Below are 22,490 nucleotides of genomic sequence, written 5' to 3'. Positions count from 1 at the left end.
ACCACATGCAGCACCATTGAAAGTCCATTTTTTGGGGCTGCAACCAGTCCATTTCAGGCGCTATACCAGCGCCGTTTCAGGCGCTATACCAGAGCCGTTTCAGGCATCTTTTCGCACCGGCAAGAGGCGCCCTTTGGGAGTGCCGTTCAGGCGCTATTTGCAGCTGCTGGAAGTCACCAGTGAGGACTTACTTGCTGGTAATGTTGGTAGTCGGAAGGCACCCGTGAGGCTCTTTATGCCTCTGATGCAGGTGGCTCCATGGCTAGCTGGTGATGAAGCAATCCACAAGGGTGGCGGTAAATTAGAACCTAGAGAGAGAATGGGTTCTATTAAGTGTTGGGCCATGTATTAAATGGAAATTTGGGCCTTGGTATAAGAGGCTATTGGGCTCATTAAGCTCAATGCATGCCAATAGCCCATTTTACAAAATTATGGGCTTTAAGTTTTGGTTCATTGAATGATGGTTAAAATTAGGCCAGTTTAGGCCCTTTTTGGCCTGATTTGAATTTTTATTTTAATTTTATTGGGCATAGAATTGATTGTGTTTTATTTGGATTTAGGCATTCATTCATAATCTGAAACCTTTAAATTATTATTATTATTTTTAAATTATCATGTAAATTTTATACATGCAAAATAAATAATTATATATTGTTTTATATGTTTGTAGCCTAAATTAAAGTTGTAGCTCTTAATGCATGCAATTATTGCCTGAATTTGAATTAGATATATTAAAATTATATCATATAGTTTTAATGTCTAGTGAAACCATATGATTTTTTAAATAATTAAGGAATAGCCACAACATCCTTAATTATATAAAAATTATATATTAAGTAAATAAGGATCACATTATGGACATTAATTGTAATTAATTATATAAATATGATGATTTTGCCCCACAGGGTTTTCATTATGTTTATATAATTAATTAGGATAAAATATTAAAATTAATTTTTCCTAATTTACCCACAGGAGTTAGGAAGAATTAATTTAATAGGTTTATCATAAAGATTATAGACAGAAAATATCAAACTATATTCATAATAAATTTCATAATTCAATAAAATAGTTTGATTAAGTCTATCATAAAGATAATTAATTTGATTGAATTAAAGATTTAGCCCACATGCAATTTTTAATAAAATTAGATTAAATTTTAAGCATGTTCTACATTGGTAAAGCATGAATTTATATTAAAGCCTCAAAATTTTTTAATAAGCTTGTAATCCTTTTGTGCAGTTTTACCTAGCATATCTGATATTCGTTGTGAGGTTCCTGAACTTAGAGAAGATAACTTTAAGATATGGAAGGAGAGAATTCTTCTTCAATTAAGGTGCATGGACATAGACTATGCCATAAGGAAAGATGAACCACATAAGATCACTGATACCAGCACACCTGAAGAAATACTATTGTACAAACGCTGGGAGAAATCTAATCGGCTCAGCGTGATGTACATAAAGACAAAAATTAGTGCTGGTATACGTGGTTCGATCGAGCAACATGAGAATGTCCGCGAATTGCTCAAGGCTATTGACGAGCAATTCGTCACTTCAGACCAAGCCTTGGCAAGCACCCTGATTATGAAGTTCTCATCCTTGAAGCTCATCGGTATAAGAGGTGTACGCGAACACATCATGGAAATGAGGGACATAGTGGCTCAATTGAAGAAACTCGAGGTAGAAATGTCTGAAACCTTCTTGGTGCACTTTATCCTTAACACTCTTCCACCTTAGTATGGACCTTTCAAAATCTCTTACAACACACATAAGGATAAGTGGTCTATCAATGAATTGATGACCATGTGTGTTCAAGAGGAAGGAAGGTTATTGATGGAACAAGGAGAAAGTGTCATGTTGGTGACGCAAAGGAAAGGAAAGAAAGGAAAATCTCAAGCTAGTCAGAAAGGGAAGCAACAAATTCCTCCCAAATCTGACATTAAGAAAGACGAAAAGTGTTTTTTCTGTAAAAAGAAAGGACACGTGAAGAAGAAATGTCTGAAATTTCAGAAATGGCTTGAGAAGAAAGGTAACCCTACCTCATTTGTTTGTTATGAATCTAATATGGTTAATGTAAATACCAACACATGGTGGATTGATTCTGGATCTACAATCCACATTTCAAATTCCTTGCAGGGTATGCAAAACCTAAGGAAGCCAGTAACAAGTGAGCAATTCATCTTATCCGGAAACAAGATGGGCTCGCATGTGGAAGCAATAGGGACATGTTATTAAATAGTGGTTTTGTTTTAGAATTGCAAAAGACCTTTTATGTACCAAGTTTCTCACGAAACTTGATTTCAGTTTCTAGACTTGTACTATTTGGATATTCCTTTCATTTTTCAGAAACATCTTTCAGTTTGATTTATAAATCTGATTGTGTTGGGAATGGTATTTTGTCTGATGGTCTTTATTGCATATTCTTACAAAATGATACCATTCATAATTCATTACATGTCCAAACTGGCATTAAAAGATGTGTTGTTAATAAGGATTCCTCTACATTGTGGCACCGAAGATTAGGTCATATCTCCATAGATATAATCAAAAGATTGGTGAATGATGGGGTACTTAGTACTCTAGATTTTACTGACTTTGAGACTTGTGTGGACTGCATTAAGAGAAAGCAGACCAACAAGTCAAAGAGAGGTGCTACTAGGAGTTCTACCATACTAGAGATCATACATATTGATATATGTAGTCTTGACATGGACTCTCATGGTCAGAAATACTTCATCTCTTTCATAGATGATCTCTCATGATACATGTATCTCTACATACTTCATAATAAAAATGAAGCTTTAGAAGCCTTTAAAGTTTTCAAGGCAGAAGTAGAGAAAGAATATGGTAAACAAATTAAGATCGTGAGATCAGATAGAGGTGGAGAATATTATGGTAGATACTTGGAAGATGGACAATCACCTGGGCCATTTGCAAAGTTTCTTCAAGAACATGGGATTGTTGCCCAATACACCATGCCTGGTTCTCCAGACCAAAATGGTGTAGCAGAAAGAAGAAATCGAACTTTATTGGACATGGTGAGGAGTATGCTTAGCAGCTCAAAACTTCCTAAATTCTTGTGGACTGAAGCACTTAAGACAGCAGTATATATATTAAACCAAGTTCCAACCAAGGCTGTCCCAAAGACGCCATTTGAGTTATTGAAAGGTTGGAAACCGAGTTTGCGACATATGCGCGTTTGGGGATGCTCGTCTGAAGTGAGAATTTATAATCCACAGGAGAAGAAACCGGACCCAAGGACTATTAGTGGGTATTTCATTGGATATGCTGAAAAGTCTAAGGGGTACAGATTTTACTGTCCATCTCACAGCATTAGGATTGTGGAATCAAGAAATGCTAAATTTCTTGAATATGACTTGGTCAGTGGGAGCGATCAATTCAAAAACATAGTTTCTGATATTGATCATACAAAGTCTCAACCTTCCACTTCAAGTGATAGATTGTTTATTGTTCATACCACCCCTCAAGTACAATCGGGTGTAGAACGAACAATCGCTAAAGTTCAACCAATCGTTGAAGTTCCACAAGTTGTTGACAATATTCCAGTAGATCAAGTTGTTCAGGAGTTTCCTGACACTTCTGAACAATAAGTTGAACCTCATACTTCCTTAGAAGATATTGGTGTAACCTTAAGAAGGTCTACTCGAACTAAGAGGTCAGCAATTCCTAATGATTATGTAGTGTATCTACAGGAATGTGACTACAATATAGGAGTCGAAAATGATCCCGAATCTTTTTCACAAGCCATGAGTTGTAAAGAATCAGAATTGTGGTATAATGCCATGAAGGATGAGATGAGTTCCATGAAGTGCAACGATGTTTGGGACCTTGTTGAGTTGCCTAATAGTGCAAAAACCATTGGTTGTAAATGGGTTTTTAAGACAAAGAAAGACTCATTAGGCTACATTGAGAGATACAAGGCCAGACTTGTTGCAAAGGGGTTCACTCAGAAAGAAGGAATCGATTACACGGAAACCTTTTCTCCTGTATCTAAGAAAGATTCCTTACGCATTATATTGGCATTAGTAGCCCACTTTGATTTGGAATTGCAACAAATGGATGTGAAAACAACATTTCTTAATGGAGAGCTAGAGGAGGAGGTTTACATGAAACAACTTGAAGGATTCCCCTCTAGTGATGGTGAGAAATTGGTTTGTAAGCTTAAGAAATCCATATACGGTTTAAAACAAGCATCCCGCCAATGGTATTTAAAATTCCATAACATAATTTCTTCATTTGGTTTTGAAGAAAATGTTATGGATCAATGCATATACCTTAAGGTCAATGGGAGTAAAGTTTGTTTTCTTGTTTTATACGTGGATGACATCTTACTTGCAACCAATGATAAGGGTTTACTTCATGAGGTAAAACAATTCCTCTCTAAAAATTTCGACATGAAGGATATGGGTGAGGCATCTTATGTCATTGGCATTAAGATCCATAGAGACATATTTCAAGGTATCTTAGGTTTGTCTCAAGAGACCTATATCAATAAAGTTTTAGAGAGATTTCGGATGAAGAATTGTTCACCTAGTGTTTCTCCTATAGTGAAGGGTGATAGGTTCAATCTGGACCAATGCCCGAAAAACGATCTTGAGAAGGAACAAATGAAGAACATTCCATACGCTTCTACAGTTGGAAGTTTGATGTATGCTCAGGTCTGCACAAGGCCTGACATTGCATTTGCTGTTGGAATGTTAGGACAATATCAGAGTAACCCAGGTAAGGACCACTGGAAAGCTGCAAAGAAAGTGATGAGATATCTTCAAGGAACCAAAGATTACAAGCTTATGTACAGACGGACAAGCAATTTAGAGGTTGTTGGCTACTCAGATTCAGACTTTGCTGGTTGTGTTGATTCACGTAAATCAACATCTGGATACATTTTTATATTAGCCGGTGGAGCTATATCTTGGAGGAGCGTTAAGCAGACCATGACTGCTACTTCTACTATGGAAGCTGAGTTCATATCTTGTTTTGAGGCTACTTCACATGGTGTATGGCTTAAGAGTTTCATTTCCGGGCTTAGAGTTATGGATTCAATATCTAGGCCATTGAGTATATATTGCGACAATTCAGCTGTAGTTTTTATGGCGAAGAACAATAAAAGTGGAAGTCGAAGCAAACACATCGAAATTAAGTATCTAGCCATAAGAGAACGTGTTAAAGAAAAGAAAGTGGTTATTGAGCACATTAGCACTGAATTGATGATCGCTAATCCTTTGACTAAGGGCATGCCACCATTGAAATTCAAGGATCATGTAGTGAACATGGGACTTAGTTCCCTTATGTAGTTTCTATTGTACAAACTCTTATTATGATGTTTTCTCATATTGATGCCACATAAAGTATATTGTTAAGAAATGAGTACACTGTAATACATGGAAGGTAACACTCGTTTAATAGAGGACTTATCGCCATGATTCATGTATTTGTTACTTAATGGGACAATTGATGGACTGAATTAGGACATTAGGTTAAAGGTGTGGACCAAGTGGGAGAATGTAAGCTGAATACACGTTCACACGTTCTCACTTCATGATGTGGTCCAACACTTTGACCACATCCTCCACCATCTCACTTCCGCTGCGGTTAAGGAGCCAGCAACTGCTCAACGTGGTGGCAAGAACAACGTGGTATGATGGAAGCCACGGATATAAAGATTTTAAAAGGAAAAATGGTCCCGAACTCATCCTCGTCTACTATTATCTTCAGAAACACCATCTAAACAAAGGGAGATTAGAGTTTGGAAATCAAGTTTTTGAAACCGACTACAATGACTGGAGGTAAGTAGACTATTCTTAGTCTTTTTCAGTTTTGATTCATATTGCAAATCCATTGGAATCATATATATATTTAGCATGTAAACAACTTACAAATATACCTACAGCTTCTGAAAATCAGTTTACTACTACAAAAAACGAAGAGTGATCGATCAAAGAATGGGAAGTATGGTAATTTGGGATTTGTGCACAGCAATTCTACCTCAATTTAAGACTTGGAAAAAGAGTCCTTGGAGAGTTCTGGAACAGAAATTTCTAAAAGGAGAGAATGAATGTTGAGATTGAAACAGATTTCGTGAAAGCGATGCCTGAGATGGACTTAAGCCACAAAGATAAGAATTCAGAGGTTGGTAACGAAGTCTCAAGTTATCAACAGGAGGATGATAGTCAATCATAATGTCCAGTCTGTCAGAACACATGGATACATATTATTTGAAAAGAATATTGGAGGCTAACTGACAAAGAAATGAATCAACTGCTAGGTGAGAATTCTGCTGGTATGGAAGAATTCATGAGAAGCTGCCCTATTTCCGACTACAATCATCAGTAGAAATCGTGAAGCATCCAAATACCTGCAGAAGTGCACCGCTGTTTACAGACATCACTTCCCTGTAGAACAGTCTGACTCTGTGCATTATGTTGATGCTGTCAGATTATTCAATGACGCCGATCAAGGGTTATTTAAAGATGTTGATGTCCCCATAATACTCAGGGTCCTGTATACCTTATCCAGAGAGGCTTCATGTGTCTCGTGTTATGGTAGAAACAGGTCATGCGGAGAATCCGAGACAAGCTTTTACCGATATCCTTGCGATTGTGGACCTGCTCTAGAAGCATTATAAACTTTACAAGTCCAAAAGCTGTTCTTATCACTGAAATTCACATTCTGTTATGATGCACCTCTTGAAGTTGGTGGAGAAGTGTATATTTGATGAAGAATCTGGTGCATAGGAAAGCTCACTGCCAAACTATTTTTTCTTCCCATCTTCTGTTTTCCTCTATGGAGACGATCCAGAACTGTGTCCGAGTTTAGTCTATCTTGGCTCAGACATTTCCAAGTATGGAAAGTTTGCTTTGTTTCACGCTGAATCTCTTACTGGACATGCAACAAACATTGCAGTTCTAGACGTTGATGACAAACAGTTATTTCCTGAAGAAACTAAGAGCAAGGGATCTTCTTATAGAGCGGAACGTTGCACGAGACCTAGTCAGGAGAGAAGCAGAAACAATAGTTGATCATGCTCACAATGGCCCTCCTAGCTGTTCTGAACTGTAAGATGAGTACATCTCCGCATGCCAGCATCGCTCCTACGTCCTTGCTACAAGAAAACTGAACTAATTCCTGGGCAGCAACTTACAACAACTGTGACATCTGAAGGAGCAGCCATTTAAATCATCTCCAGCAACCACCCCTGCATGGCGATCACCTTTGGTCTCTTAATGGTGCCCACTCTGCATGCAGTATTCCTTTTGTTCCAACGAACCTGGAAACGCATCTTGTGCTCAGTGTGAGACGTAAAATGGATTTGGAGCAGGAAGATGCATTGGAATAATCATCCAGTTAGCCGTGTCATCATCTAAAGTATGAGGAACCCTTCCTCCTGTGGGATAGTTCGACTCTCTTATGTTATTCTTATTTCGTCCATGCAGCTTGCTCGTCACTCAAGAAGGAATTCGAAATAAATGGACCTTGAATTTCTGGGGAGCATTAGTGTTGAACTTCAACAGTGAAGAGATCATTTAAAACTGGGATTATTAGCAGCACCTACAATCATCAGCAATGCAGTCACAGTCGCATCCCCAGGCTGTACTCTGAAAGTAGCCATTTTGGTGCACACCTCCTCTGTTTGCTTCTTTGATTGGGAATTTACTGTCTTACATTGAATTTTTGAATCTTTTTCCAACTAAACATTTTCAATTTTGATAAATCCATCTTTAGATTTCTTTTAGATAATAAAATCTAGATTTTAATAAATTTGCTACCATTTTCCTTCTGCCATGCATTTTCACTAATTTTATTTTATTTTCAACTATTTTCTTGATTTTCTCGATTTTCAACAAGCATGAATAAATTTCATGGTTCCAAGTAATGGAACTCATAGAATCAACTCATGCACAATTAATTGGGTTTTGGTGGGGGCCCAACATCTATGACATCTTCTTTGGTATTGATTTTAGAGATGATTGTTTGATATTTGATTGATTTTGATTCCTCTTTATGATATATATGAGTTTGTTTTATCCTTGTTGTTGAGCTAACCTTGTTTTTTGTAGAGGCATTGATGCTTGCTAACCAGGTACGCTCTTTCCATCTTCCAATTTTGAAATTGTATAAAAATATATGTTATTGAGAACTATATCCATGTTTGATACTATCTCTGGATGCCATGATGTTTGTTTGATTTGTTTTAATAAAATGCATGTTGCGTGTCATATTTCTGAGCACTTTGATGTTTTGTGATAGCGCTTAAGAAGTAGTTCAGGTACGCATACTATCCCTTCTTTATGATTGTGTTTTTGAATTTTGGTTTGACATGCTAGTCTTGAAATCACCTTAGCCCACCTAGGTATCCTCAATCAACTGACTAATTGTCATACTTCCCTTAACTTAGCCAGTAGAGACCTCTTTAGGGCTTATAAGGGTATTACCTCTTTGAGGTACCTTCCCAATAGGTAACCTGATCCCCGGACCAATACTCGGTTTTTCTGAAGACATGCGTTTCCAAAACTATGGAGTCACTTCTTTAGGGTTTTTTTTTTTCTTATTTTATTTTCTCTTTTAAAATAAAATGAAATAAGTGGCGACTCCAACTTTTCCAAAACTATTTTTTCACCAGTAAAAAACTAGTCTCGTCGACTAGTGGGGATACACGTGAAAAATACGGGTCCACAATTATTCATGTACTCAATCATCTAAGTAAGGAGACATCTACGTCGAGTTTTGTATGAGGTGTCAAAGGAGCACATACAATCTTTGTTTCAAAATTCATAGAAAATTTAAAGCAAGGCCTAAAAATATTACTTTTATGACAATGCAACAAGCCCTTTGCTTCTATCTCTTATCATATCCATTCCAACAATTTTTCACGCCTCTCTAAGATCTTTAATTTTAAAGTCAATTCTCAACTATAATTTTTCAACCTCTCAATTTCAGTCATACTCTTACATGCAATCAGCATATCATCAACTTATATTAGCAAATAAATAAAGTTTCCATAAGATAATTTGCTAATATAAACAAAATAATCAAATTGGCTTATTTTACAAACAAATTATTCTTTTTCAAGTTCTTTATAACCCTTTTATTGAGACATATATTTCTCTTTATCTAAATCACCATGGAGAAAGGCAATTTTCACATCAAATCGAGACAACTCTAGATCATAGTAAGCAACAAGGGCTGCAATAATCTAATGGAAGAATGCTTAACAATAGGAGAAAACACTTCATTATAGTCAATACTTTTTTTTGTTGTGCATACCCTTTTGCAGTCAATCTGGCCTTGAAATGTACATCATCTTTCCTTGTTGAGATCTCTTTCTTTGCATATGTAGATATAAAAAAATTTAGTGGATTAAATTACCACTAAATTGGTCTTCAAAATTGTGACTTTATAATTCAAAAAATTTGTGCTTGACAAGTGATGGGTCATACACATCAAATATGTGGCATGCAACTCAAAAAGTAACATATGACAAAATTTGAAGAACTGTGAAATTATGTCTTCAAAATAAATATAAAAAAATCAAATAATTGAAGTCAGAAGAGAATTAAAAATAATTATTCTCGTGTTGATAAGTTTCCTTACAGAAGGGAAACCAATCTTCAATTAAAGTCAAAAGGGAATAAAAAATAAATATTATTTTGTTGATAAGTTTCCTAAAAATTAAGGGGAAACAAATCTCCAATTGAAGTAAAAAACAGAATAAAAATAATAATAATAAGCATTCTCTTGTTGGCAAAACTTCTACGAAGAGGAGAAAAGTCGCAAAAATCAAGGAACCAAATTCCTTAAATTAAGCTATCAAGTCTTAGGAATTCAAAATTCAATTCCCTAACTTCACCTATAAATAAACGTGAATTCCTTTAAAGAGGAGGATTAGCAAAATGACTTCACAAGGAAAAGAGGCTTCATAAAATCTCCCTCCTAGTCCATGAAACGACAAAAGTACTATATGTGTTCTTTGCCATTTAACAAGTTCATTAAGGAAAAAAGCCACTCTAGGCCATCGATTGATTTAAAAAAAAAAAAAAACAACAACGTTATTTTTTGAATTGTGATCAAAGAGAAAAAATTAGAGGGAAAATATTCTTTCATAAAGAATATTATATTTGAGTTTATAGATTTAAAAAAAAAAAGCAAAATAACTCATTTATTTATTTTGAAAAATTCCTTTTAAAAAATATCACACATATCTTTTTAAAACTTTTTTTTTTTTAAATGTATAGACATTTTAAAAATATTTTACGAGAACCTAGGACACATTGAATGTTCAAGAAGTATTACCACTTGTCACACCCCTGAGAATCACCCCAAACTTTTCTCTGAGTGCTTTCTTAGCCAACCTTCCTTGTGTACCTCACAAAAGCAACGTAAAGAGGCCAAATCAATTACGAAAATCCTTCCCAACTTGTGTTATTCAATCAACAACTACAAGATACAAAACTATTTCAAAGTGTCTCAACACTTTACAAGTGTTAGAAAATTACAATGCTTGACAACCTGTCTAAGCATTCAAAAGTGTCTATCCATGTATCTCTGAGATGCAAGAGGGTTTATATAACTCAAAGCTTGCAATTTTCCCTTTCAAAATTCAAGCTAGGAGTCTGCTAGTGGTTATGCAACTGCCCATAACCACCTAGTTCGAGACACCCCTATGAACCAAGGTGTCTCTTCACACCAGCCACTACCCATCAACTAACTACAAGTGCCCTTAGCCGAGTCTAGCTACTATCTTCCTAGGTGCTGCACTGATCAACCTTCAACTGCCACTAGTTAACTGTTGTTTCTTCAAGCCATCTCTCATAAAGCTATTGATAAGTCCCCCTAACACACCTCCTCCTCACAAGGTGCCTCATGTGAACGGGTACCCATCAAGGTGTCTTTGATCAAGGCTCTCTGAACCAACAATAGACATCAATAGTCTAATTATGTGCATTTGATGCATCAAAATGCCTTTCCTCACATTGATGCTCGAGCCCCTACCATGTCAAGGTGCCTATGGCATTGGGCGGGTGTCAGGCTCCCACTAGTTGCAAGGCTGTTGATGCTTTGCTCATGCCATGCACCACCAATCCCACTAGTCTATCCACTGTATCAATGCCTCCTGTCAAGCCATCTGATCCACAATGTCGAGCCATGGCATTGCCCATGGCTTCTCGAACCAGCTCAGTGCACAAGTCTTTAGCCATGCATAGATTCTATTATTTTGCTCTAATCAACTTTGTGGGTAAATATGAATCACTTGTTTGATGTGATTATATATGTTATTTGAAGACATCTACATCTAACTTTTGGATTTTTTATTTATAAGCTAGTTAAAGAAAAAAAATATTTTTAGGAATATTAATTTTATCATGTCCATTAATGTTTAGGGACTTGAAGATACCAATTGTGGTCACAATAAAAGTAACTTTTAAAAGTCCATACTTATGTTGATACTCGTGCTCTAAAAATTTTAATTAAAAAGGACTATCAGTTAGGATATCGTTTCTATCATGTAAACTAAATAGTATAATCAATACGCTTAAGCTTTAGTAGTTTAGCAATTCAACCATAAGCACAACCACCTAAAACTAAGGCAGTGTTCTTATTCAATATCATGGAAACTAAATAGTATAATCCATGTGCTTAAGTATTAGTAGTTTAGCATTTCAACTACAAGCACAACCACTTAAAACTAAAGTAGTGTTCTTATTCAAGGCTTCTTCCATCTTCCGTGTCTTCACCTTCATAAGAACATTTCTTGCCCACTCTTCAAAAAATGTATCGTTATATCCGATTCTACCATTCTTATAGATGGGCATGCAACGATGATCGTCTTCTGGGTAAGGGCAATCATCTCCATTTGGATCTCGCCATGCTCCTTCATATTTCATCCCGGACCAACTAGCAATCCAATGATATACATATTGACCTACACCTGCAAGTTTCAACCATCCTTTGGGAAAGAATTCCATCACACTACTATTTTTGTCCATGAGGAATGTGTTAGTTAGTTGGGCGCCATGTGGAGATACCAAAATGTCTGTCAAGCTCATCAGTTTCACCTAGATCAATACATCAACCCATGCCAATATGCGTCATTGTTAGTTTATATATGTGCGGTGTAAGCTTATAGCTTAATTTCCTATTTTAAATGTACTTGGTGGATAAAAAAAAACTTCACAAAAAGAATGCTCCAAACCTTGTTTTAGTGTTGACATGAATTCCAAAGTGCCCTTTTTTAACCTTCAAATTAAGCACTCTGGAGAAGAAATGGGAAGTAGCATTGGTAAGTGCCCTAGTGTTTTAGGACATGTTTGAAGCTTTTCCATTAAATTTAGCATTAGGACGTTTGACTGCATAAAAGATTAATTACTCTGGAAATCTCCTAAATGAGATTCAATTAAGACCATCTATTTTTGTAATTACACCCAAAGTTGTGATGAATTGTTTTAGTATATGCTGTTTCTAATATAGTTAAAATTACACATCAAAAGGATTATTGAAAGGTTAAATTTGACTTAGAAAATTTCTAGAAAAAAGAAAAAGAAAAAATCATCTTCAAACTCTTACAGAAAATTTGAAGGTTTGAATGTAAAAGAATCAAAACCAATCTTTGATTATTTTTCTAGAGCATTGGCTTTTGTGGTCTTATTAAAAAGAATAGGTGGAAGTTTAAATGAACTCTTATGGTTGAAAAAATAATTTAAAAAAAAAAATTTCAAAGTTTGATTACATTATTATAACCATTAAAGAATCTAAAGATTTAGATTTTATAGCCATTGGTCAACTTATGAGATCATTGCAAACCCATGAAGAGAGATTAAAAAGGAAGAACCAAGAAAATTAGGATTAGTTCTTCAAACAAAACTTATATTAAAAGAGAATAAAGAAAACTTCAATGAAAGAAGTTAGAATAATCATGGATGTGGTTGTAGACGTGGCCATGGAAATGACCAATGTAATTGAGAAAGAGGTGATTTTAATTCATCAAATAATGTAAAACAAATCAAACTTCATATTCCTTAAGAGAGGGTGGAAGATGACACAACTCAAGGCAAAAAAAAAAAAAAAAAAAAAAAATCCCAAAGTCAATGTTATAATTATCAAAATATGGTCATTATGCTTATGAATATAGAAGTGTCACTAACAATGTGGAAGGACAAGGCAACTATCTTCAAAAGAAATATCAGGAAGAACCTACTATCTTGTTGGCATTTAAAGGATAAAGTGAAGATAAAAACACATGATACTTGACACTAGAACAAGAAATCATATGTGTGGATTCAAAATTAATTGTAGAACTTGACGAATCAAAAAGTGGTCATGTTCATTTTGGAGATACATTCAAAATTCTAGTAAAAGACAAGTAAAATATTAATTTGTTTGAAAAATGGAAAGCGTCAATTTATCTCGAATGTCTATTATGTGCCCAACATGAAAAGTAACATAATAAGTTTGGGTCAACTCTTAGAAAAACATTATGAATTCATATGAAAAAATAAAAGTCTCTCAATAAGAGATCAACATGTCAATTTAATTACTAATATGTCTATAACAAGAAATAGAATGTTGTTGTTATACATTCAAAATGATGCTATAAAATGTCTAAAATTTTTTGTCAATGAATCCTCTTAGATTTGATACTTCAAATTTGTATATTTTAATTTTGAAGGATTGAAATTATAGAGTAAAGAAAAATGATGAAAGAATTGTCTTTTATAGATCCTCTAGATTAATTATATGAAGGATTTTTAGTTGAAAATTCTTACTTGGAAAAACATGTCTGAAAGTAGCTACAAGAGCAAAGAAGCCTTTAGAGTTTATTCATGCGAATGTATGCAGCCTAACTCATCCAAACTCTTTTGGTAAGAATAAATATTTCTTGCTTTTTATTAATGATTTTAATAGAAAAACATGTGTACATTATTTTAAGGAAAATTTTGAAGTATTTAATGCTTTTACAAACTTTAAAGCACTTGTTGAAAAGGAAAGTGATTGTGCTATAATGGTAGTGAGATTCGATAGAAGAGATGAATCAATTCAAAAGAACTTAAAGAATATTTTGAAAATCATGTGATGTATTAGCCTTCACAATTTCACATTCTCCACAAAATAATGGTATAATTAAAAGAAAAAAATAGCATTATTCTTGATATGACTTGAAATATGTTGAAAAGTAAGAAGATGCCTAAAGAATTTTGGGCTGAAATGGTTGATTGTGCCAAATCGTTCTCCTAATCAAAGTGTATGGAATATAACACCAAAACAATCTTAAAATGGAAGAAAGACATTTCATACTTGAAAGTGTTTGGAAGCATTGCATATATTGAATAAAACACCAAAACAATCTTGAAATAGAAGAAAGTAAGACACTTCATATTTGAGAGTGTTTCGAAGCATTGCATATGCTTGTATGTGGGATCAAAAGTGATCAAAGTTAGATGAAAAGAGTGGAAAATATATTTTCTTTGGTTATGGCTCAAGCTACAAAGGTTACAAGATATACACTCTAAATAGTGATCATCATGACTATCACTAGGGGTCTTAAGTTTAATAAAAAAGAAGAATGGGATTGGGGTGCTCAAGAAGCAACTATGATACTTCTTCCCTCTATGAAGAAGTAGAACAAACAAGAGAAAGCTTGTAAGAACAAACATGAAGCTCCAAAAACATCTTCTTTATTGGAAAGGTTAAGTAAAAGGACACTAAGTTTTAGAACTCTACAAAAGATTTATGAGGTAATAAAAAATGAAAATGATCAAACCTCTTTCATCCTTTTACAAATTGTGAACCAATAAGTTTAAGAAGCAATTTAAGACAAAAGATGGGAAAATGCTATGGATGAGAAAATAAAAGCAATAAAGAAGAATGACACAAGAGAACTAGAATCTCTTCCAAAAGGGAAAATGACAACTAGAGTAAGATGGGTAAACAAGGTAAAGAAGAATGCAAAAGGAGAAGTAGAGAGATACAAAGCAAGATAGATGGCTAAGGCTTACAAGTAACAAGACATCAACTATGACAAAGAGTTTTTTGTAGTTGCTCTTTTAGAAACTATAAGATTAATAATCTCATTGGTTGCTCAAAAGTAATTGAAAGATTTTTCAAATGGATGTGAAATCTACTTTTTTGAATGAGCATCTTGAAGAAGAAATGCATGTCGAACAATCCATAGGTTATGAGAGCAAGGTTCTAAAATTAAAAAGAGCCTTGTATGGAGTAAAACAATCACTAAGAACAAGGAATAATAGAATTGACAAATATTTTCAAGACAATAATTTTATTAAATGCTCTTATGAACATGCTCTCTATATAAAAGTGAATAAAAAAAGTGATATATTACTTGTTTGTTTATATGTAGAAGATTTGATCTTCACCAAAAAATAATTCAATCATATTTAATGAGTTTTATGAAGTAACAATTCAAGAGTGTGAGATGATTGACATTGGTCTCATGTCATAATATCTTGGTAGAGAAGTGAAACAAACTAAAAAGGGTATTATTATTTCTCAAGAAGCCTATGCAAAATAAATTATCAAGAAGTTTGATGTGAATATATATGTGCAATTTGGTGAATACACCAATAGAATGTGGAGTTAAATTGTCAAAACATGAAAAAGGATAAAAGGTGGATCCAACACAATATAAAAACTTAGTTGGAAACCTACACTACTTGATTGTACAAGGTTAGACATTCTTTTTGGAGTTATATAAAAGCGCCAATAGTGATTGACAAGAAGACCATCAAACAATTTCTTTATTACATCAAAAGTAAACTTCATTATGGATTATATTATTCACCTTTTGACAATTTTAAGCTTGTTGGATATATGGATATTTATTGGGGCAAAGACTTGGATGATAAAAAAAGCACCAATGGTGTTTTTTTTTTTGTTTTTTTTTTAATGGGAGATACTGCAATCACTTGAAGCTTAAAGAAGCAACTTATTTTAACTAGTGAAACATAATTTGTTTCAGCAACATCATGTGTATGTCATGCAGTTTGGCTAAAAAAATTGTTGAATGAGCTTAATTTGCTGTAAGAGGAACCAATAGAGATCTGTGGATAACATATCACAAATTACATTATAAAAAAAAATCTAGTATTCCATTATTGAAACAAGCACACCGATGCATGGTATCATTTTATTAGCGAGTGCATTATAAAGAAAGAATTATAATTAAAATTTGCAAAATCTCAAGATCAAACTACGAATATTTTTACCAAACTTCTCAAGTTTAAAGATTTTAGAAAGTTAAGGACGATACTTAGATTAAAAATCAAGCCTAAGGGGACATATTGGAAAGTTAAACTTGATTTATATTTGAATAATCATTCTTAAAAGATTTCTATATTTTATTATTATGGGTTTCGATTTCGTTAAGTGTGACTTCACTTTTTACATTTAAATTTGTGGATGTGAAAGTCGTTAAAAGTGGTAATGGTCATATACTTATTTTTTTAACAAGGAAAGTCACCTTAGAACATAAAAATTGTGAAAATATATAGTTGTGAAAGGATCAAATAGGTATTGAAGTGACTAGCATTTTTGCAATAGAAACGAATTAAAGGAATATTATGCTAACCTGTTGGCAGAAGGTGAGGTTATCGGAATAAGCGACCGTTAAGCGGCACCCCTCTATCTTCCCACACTCCCTTTGAAAGATCCCAACCACAGCTGACGCATTCCTGAAAGACCTCGCCCCTGTTCTCATCAGCATTGTCAGCCCTATCACCGTCAGACCCCTACCTTCAATCCTCACATTACAGTACTCCCTGGCTTTGCACCTCATCATATCATACACTTCCAATCTCCTCTCTCTAGACATCCCTCCTTCATTGTGCCTCGTCACCACTGCCTCTTCAAAACAAGCCACTCCTTCATCACCAGAATCGCCAAACTCTTCTATATTCACTGACCCACCAAATGTGGCTTGCATTAAGCTCTTCACCCATGGCCCCATCTGTATTCTCAGCTCCCCCCAGTGGTACAGAACCCACCTTGCCGGCAGTGCACACTGCCCGTGTCTCAGGTGCCACGCCACGAATGGTACCATTGCTGATAGCCCGTGCCATATGTTGTCGTAGTTATAATGATTGTAGGAAACAAAAGTTAGGCCCGTCAAGACCGTGGCATTTCGAGGAAGAGCGTTCGGCCATGCCAAGGCATAGGAGTTGTGCGCGCCGTCGTGGGTGTCCCGTCCCTTGATGCATAGAAGCCTGCCTCTGGAGGCCGCTGAAGGATATTGTTGGTATTGGACCTCGCCTTCTACGTGAGTATCATATAGGGAGCTCATGAACCACGTGTGGCCTTGGTGGGCAGTTTGGGCGTAGCGGAGATCTTTAAGCGGGAGAAACGTGACTGCATCACTAAGTTTCTCGGCCAAGGCTTGGAGCTCATGGCTGCAGTTTGGGCTTTCTTGGGACTCTGCATTCCATGAGTGGATGAGAGGCCATGAAGTTGAAGAAGAAGAAGGAGATCCAGGGGAGTCAAGATATTGGATCTGGAAGAGAATCGAGAGAATGACACAAGTGACCAGGATGTAAACAAAGAGTTTGGGTGAGATGTTAGTATCACCACAGGATTCAGTTGGAGCTCTGGCCATGGCGAAAAGGTGGAAATGATGATTGAGATTGGTCTGAATTATTCAGATGGAGCTCTCTTGGGCTTACTTAAATTGAGAACAAATTAGAAAAATGGAACAAAAGTTCAAAATTGAAATCAAGTATGACGGATCAAGTGAAATAACAAAAATGCTTTTAATCCTAATTTAATTAGTTAAAGCTGCACTTTTTAATTTATTTTCAATTATTCATCATGCTTTTAAAACTAATTTTCTTGAAAAGATTTTCTTAACTTCAATATTTTTTGAATGTCCATTTTGTGAATTAATGTCCATTAAATCCCGTCTCAATCATATAAAATAAAATTTTAGTTACAAAATATAAAAAATTTAAAATATAAAAATGTTTAATTTCAACTAGACAGGATATTATAACAAGCATGAAAATTACGTATGTAAGACAAAAAACCTAATTGTTATTAAAACAATGTCAAGAGAGAATTAGTATGAGAAAGAATTAAAGTAACTTTCATAAAAATTATTTAGCCATAACTCCAATTCATAGTGTTTTTTTCTAATTAAAATAATTAATAAAAATTTTGGATATAAAAAATATGTTCAAAGCAAAATAATAAAAAATAAAAACATTAAAGGAAAAGATGTTCAACATTTTTTTTTTTTTTTTACTTTTAATATTCTTTAAATAAATAAATTATCAAACATTTTCTTCTTCTTCTTAAAATAAAAAATAAAAATAGTTTTATGGAAGGAATTGGCTACTAGCAAATTCAACTACTTGTTTTTTTAGAAAATTCTATATTGGATTAAAACAAAATCTATAAAAATATATATATGGAAAGTTCTGTATTTTTGTACACATGTGTGGAAACTATGTCATTTGTAAATTTCATCATTAAATTCCCTCCACCTTCTTCATTTTTCCTTTCTGTGGGACATGACAATATGGAGAATAATTTTCTTAAAAATTATTTTCCAAATATCACCAATTATTTTCCACATAGTATAATATTCCTACAAAACAAACCGAAAGTCCCATTGGAGGAAATTTTCTAGAAGATTAAACCAAAAGTGCCTATTTTAAAATCATTGTTACTAACACCAACCACATCCTCTTAGTTTTCCCCTCGAACAAATGTTTTCAAGTACTAATATGATAGGACATGAATACCATAACAAGCATAAAAATTGTGTATAAAACACAAAAAGCCTAATCATTATTAAAAAATGTCAAGTGAAAATTAGTATGAGAAAGAATTAATCTTTCATAAAAATTATTAATTTTTCAGTCACAACTCCAACTGATATTGCTTTTTTCTACTTTAAATAATTCATAAAGTATTTGTATATGAAAACAATGTCCAAAGAAAAATAATAAAAAGTAAAAACATCAAAGGAAAAGATGCTCAACATTTTAATTTTTTTTTTACTTTTAATATTCTTTAGATCAATAAATTACCAAACATTTTCTTCTTCTTCTTCTTCTTAAAAAGAAGAAGAAGAAGAAGAAGAAGAAGAAGAGTTTTATGGAAGGAATTGGCTACTATCAAATTCAACTACTTTTGTTTTTTTTTAGAAAATTCTATATTGGATTGAAACAAAATCTATAAAAAATATATGGAAAGTTTTGTATTTTTGTACATATAATGTGGAAATGATGTCATTTATAAATTTCATCATTAAATTCCCTTCACCTTGATTGATATCCTCATCACACATGGTATAATATTCCTAGAAAACAAACAAAAAGTCCCATTGCAGGAAATTTTCTAAATATCAAAAGAAAATTTCATGTTTACTAATATGAGAGGACATGATACAGTAACAAGCATAAAAATTGTGTATATAACACAAAAAGCCTAATCATTATTAAAAAAATGTCAAGAGAAAGTATGAGATAGAATTATAGCACCTTTCATAAAAATTATTGATTCTTCGTCACAACTCCAATTGATATTTATTTTTTCTACTTAAAATCATTCATAAAATATTTGTATATGAAAACAATCTCCAAAGAAAAATAATAAAAAGTAAAAACATCAAAAGAAAATATGTACAACATTTTAATCTTTTTTTCTTTTTTCTTTTTTACTTTTAATATTCTTTAGATCAATAAATTATCAAACATTTTCTTCTTCTTCTTAAAAAAAGAAAAAAAAAAAAAAGGAAAGAAAAAGAAGAAGAGTTTTATGGAAGGAATTGGCTACTAGCAAATTCAACTACTCTTGTTTTTTTTTTTTTTTAGAAAATTCTATATTGGATTGAAACAAAATCTATAAAAATATATGAAAAGTTTTGTATTTTTGTACACATAATGTGAAAATGATGTCATTTATAAATTTCATCATTAAATTCCCTTCACCTTGATTGATATCCTCATCACACATGGTATAATATTCCTAGAAAACAAACAAAAAGTCCTATTGGAGGAAATTTTCCGAAGATTAAAAGAAAATTTCATGTTTACTAATATGATAGGACATGATACAGTAACAAACATAAAAATTGTGTATATAACACAAAAAACCTAATCATTATTAAAAAAAATGTCAAGAGAAAGTTAGTATGAGATAGAATTATAGTACCTTTCATAAAAATTATTGATTCTTCATTCACAACTCTAATTGATATTATTTTTTTCTACTTAAAATAATTCATAAAATATTTGTATATGAAAACAATGTCCAAAGAAAAATAATAAAAAGTAAAAACATCAAAGGAAAAAATGTTCAACATTTAATTTTATTTTTTTTTTAACTTTGAATGTTCTTTAAATCAATAAATTATATTAAAAAAAAAATGAGTCATGGCTACCATATCTTTCCATGTTATATTTTTCCACAAAAATGATCCTAAATGGGTTAAAATATTAAGCTCAATCCAATCTTATTTTTCTAATCTTGGATTGGATTCAAATTGATTGAGTTGTATGATTCAAAATCCATTCACAATGTTCTCTAATTTTTATTTTTGTATATTTATACAAAAATTTAAATAGTCAAATAAAATTTTTAAATAGTAATAAAAAAGTAGAAATAAATTTACATGTATTTAAAAAAATGAAAAATTACATGAAATAATTATAATTACATGAAATATAGCAAATATTGTTATATAAAAAATATATATATTATAAATATTATGAAAATATTAATGAGGTTGGTTTTATGCTGGGGATATCTGAACCATGAAGATATACTACAAGACAAATAAAAGTAGCAGTAGTAGCAATGATAGTATTGATACAATATGTCAAGAGGTGAAGAGTGTCCACTAAGTTTTTGGTTGCACCTATTCAATTCAAAATGTTGTGGACTACGAGTGAGCTTATAAAAGAAAATGAAAATCAACTCAAAATTTTTGAATGCTAAGAGCCTAAATTCCAAGTAAATTTATTTGATGTCACACAATCTTACTTTTGAATGACAACCCATGTTCTTCTTTTATTTTCTTACGAGACATTTTAAAATAATGGATGAGTGGTTCCATTTGGTTTTTTATAAACGTTTCCTAGTCTTCTAAAATTTATTTTTAAAAAATTAATTTTTATTCATTTAATAAAAAATAAAAACATTATTTATAGTACAATTGATTTTAAAGAGAATTAAGCAATTTTCATATAAATATAAATTCTTCTAAGGAAAAAAGTTTAAGTATCTTCAACTAGTGATAACTACTCCTTACCTTGAAGATGTGAGTTGTCCTCCTTGAATGATTTCTTGATGAGAATTGTTGATAGAAACAAAAAGAATTGCATGATATTTCTATTCCATTTAAGTTAATTCTATCAAATACATATGAATATACATGTAGGATTTACTTCACAATTTATGAATCGTTATGTTGTTTTTATCTCTAAAGAGCTCTTAGGGGATTGGGTGGTCTTTTTGTTTGAGCTTGAATTTGAAATACATTCTAGTCATCAAACACATTTTTAAGTAAAAAAAACCCACTTTTATGCGCCTCTGGTACCTTAATGAGGATTAACAATTGTTCATGGCTGATGTCCCACGTGTAGTAAGAGATGATCTGGCTTTCTAATGACCACGATTGCACACCAATTTATTGTCAGGTTTTGTGTTCTCTTCTCCAAATAGTGTTTGATATATGAGTTAGATTTTTTGCAACTTGTGAAACTTGTGCTTGAAAATTTGTTTTACTATCTTTTGCATCCCAATGTGAAGGGAATTAAGTCGAATTCCCAACCTGTGAGAAACAAAAAAATGGAGAAAACACACGCCAAAGAAAAACAATCACACGCACAAGACAATATTTACGTGGTTCGGCAATTTGCCTACGTCCACGGAATTGCAGGGATATCACTATTATCAGGGAAGAATACAGAGTACAACTTGTGGCTACAATATTTTCTCTCTATATATAACACAACAATCACACCACACTAAAAAAACCCTAATTACAAAAGGCGGTTCCACAATGGGCTAAATGGGCCTATCAGCCCAAGCCTTCGCTTCATGGACTAAGCCTCAGTAAATTTCCCATTAAAAAATCACGCAGTATTATTTGGATCGGGTAGTCAAACTAAATCAAACAAAACTAGGCTCCACAAAGCCCAACACAATGCCCTTCCCAAGATTGATGCAGCATGCTCTATTTCTTTGATTTAAGATTTATTCCAAAGGTAGGAATCTAGAACAAAAATAGAAGAAGAATGAGGGGAGATCGACTTAAGGTAGCTATTGCTTTAAGCATACATAGCAAGCAAGACACATACCATTTTGATGAATGTCATTTTCTCTTTTTCATTCTGACTACCATTTGCATCCAAGAACCCCCTTTCAGATCTTGATGCTCCATTCAAGGGACTACAGAACCTCAACACTCTTCATGAACTGAATGTTATTTTCTAATACTTTTGATGGAGAAGGAAC

The 22,490-nt window shown here is 33.2% G+C and overlaps 1 protein-coding gene across 1 annotated transcript; it reads right to left on the bottom strand.

The window, feature by feature from the left end:
- Nucleotides 1-11,680: 11,680 nt before the first annotated feature.
- Nucleotides 11,681-17,622, bottom strand: LOC117926852. Its single transcript, XM_034846140.1, has 2 exons — nucleotides 16,603-17,622; nucleotides 11,681-12,076 (listed from the first exon to the last, which is right to left on the bottom strand). The coding sequence occupies exons 1-2, from the start codon at nucleotides 17,620-17,622 to the stop codon at nucleotides 11,681-11,683; spliced, it is 1,416 nt and encodes a 471-aa protein (XP_034702031.1).
- Nucleotides 17,623-22,490: the final 4,868 nt, after the last annotated feature.

The sequence above is a fragment of the Vitis riparia genome, chromosome 12 (genome assembly GCF_004353265.1).
Source record: "Vitis riparia cultivar Riparia Gloire de Montpellier isolate 1030 chromosome 12, EGFV_Vit.rip_1.0, whole genome shotgun sequence".
In the NCBI taxonomy this organism is placed as follows: Eukaryota; Viridiplantae; Streptophyta; class Magnoliopsida; order Vitales; family Vitaceae; genus Vitis; species Vitis riparia.
This window is presented reverse-complemented; position numbering and strand designations above follow the sequence as displayed.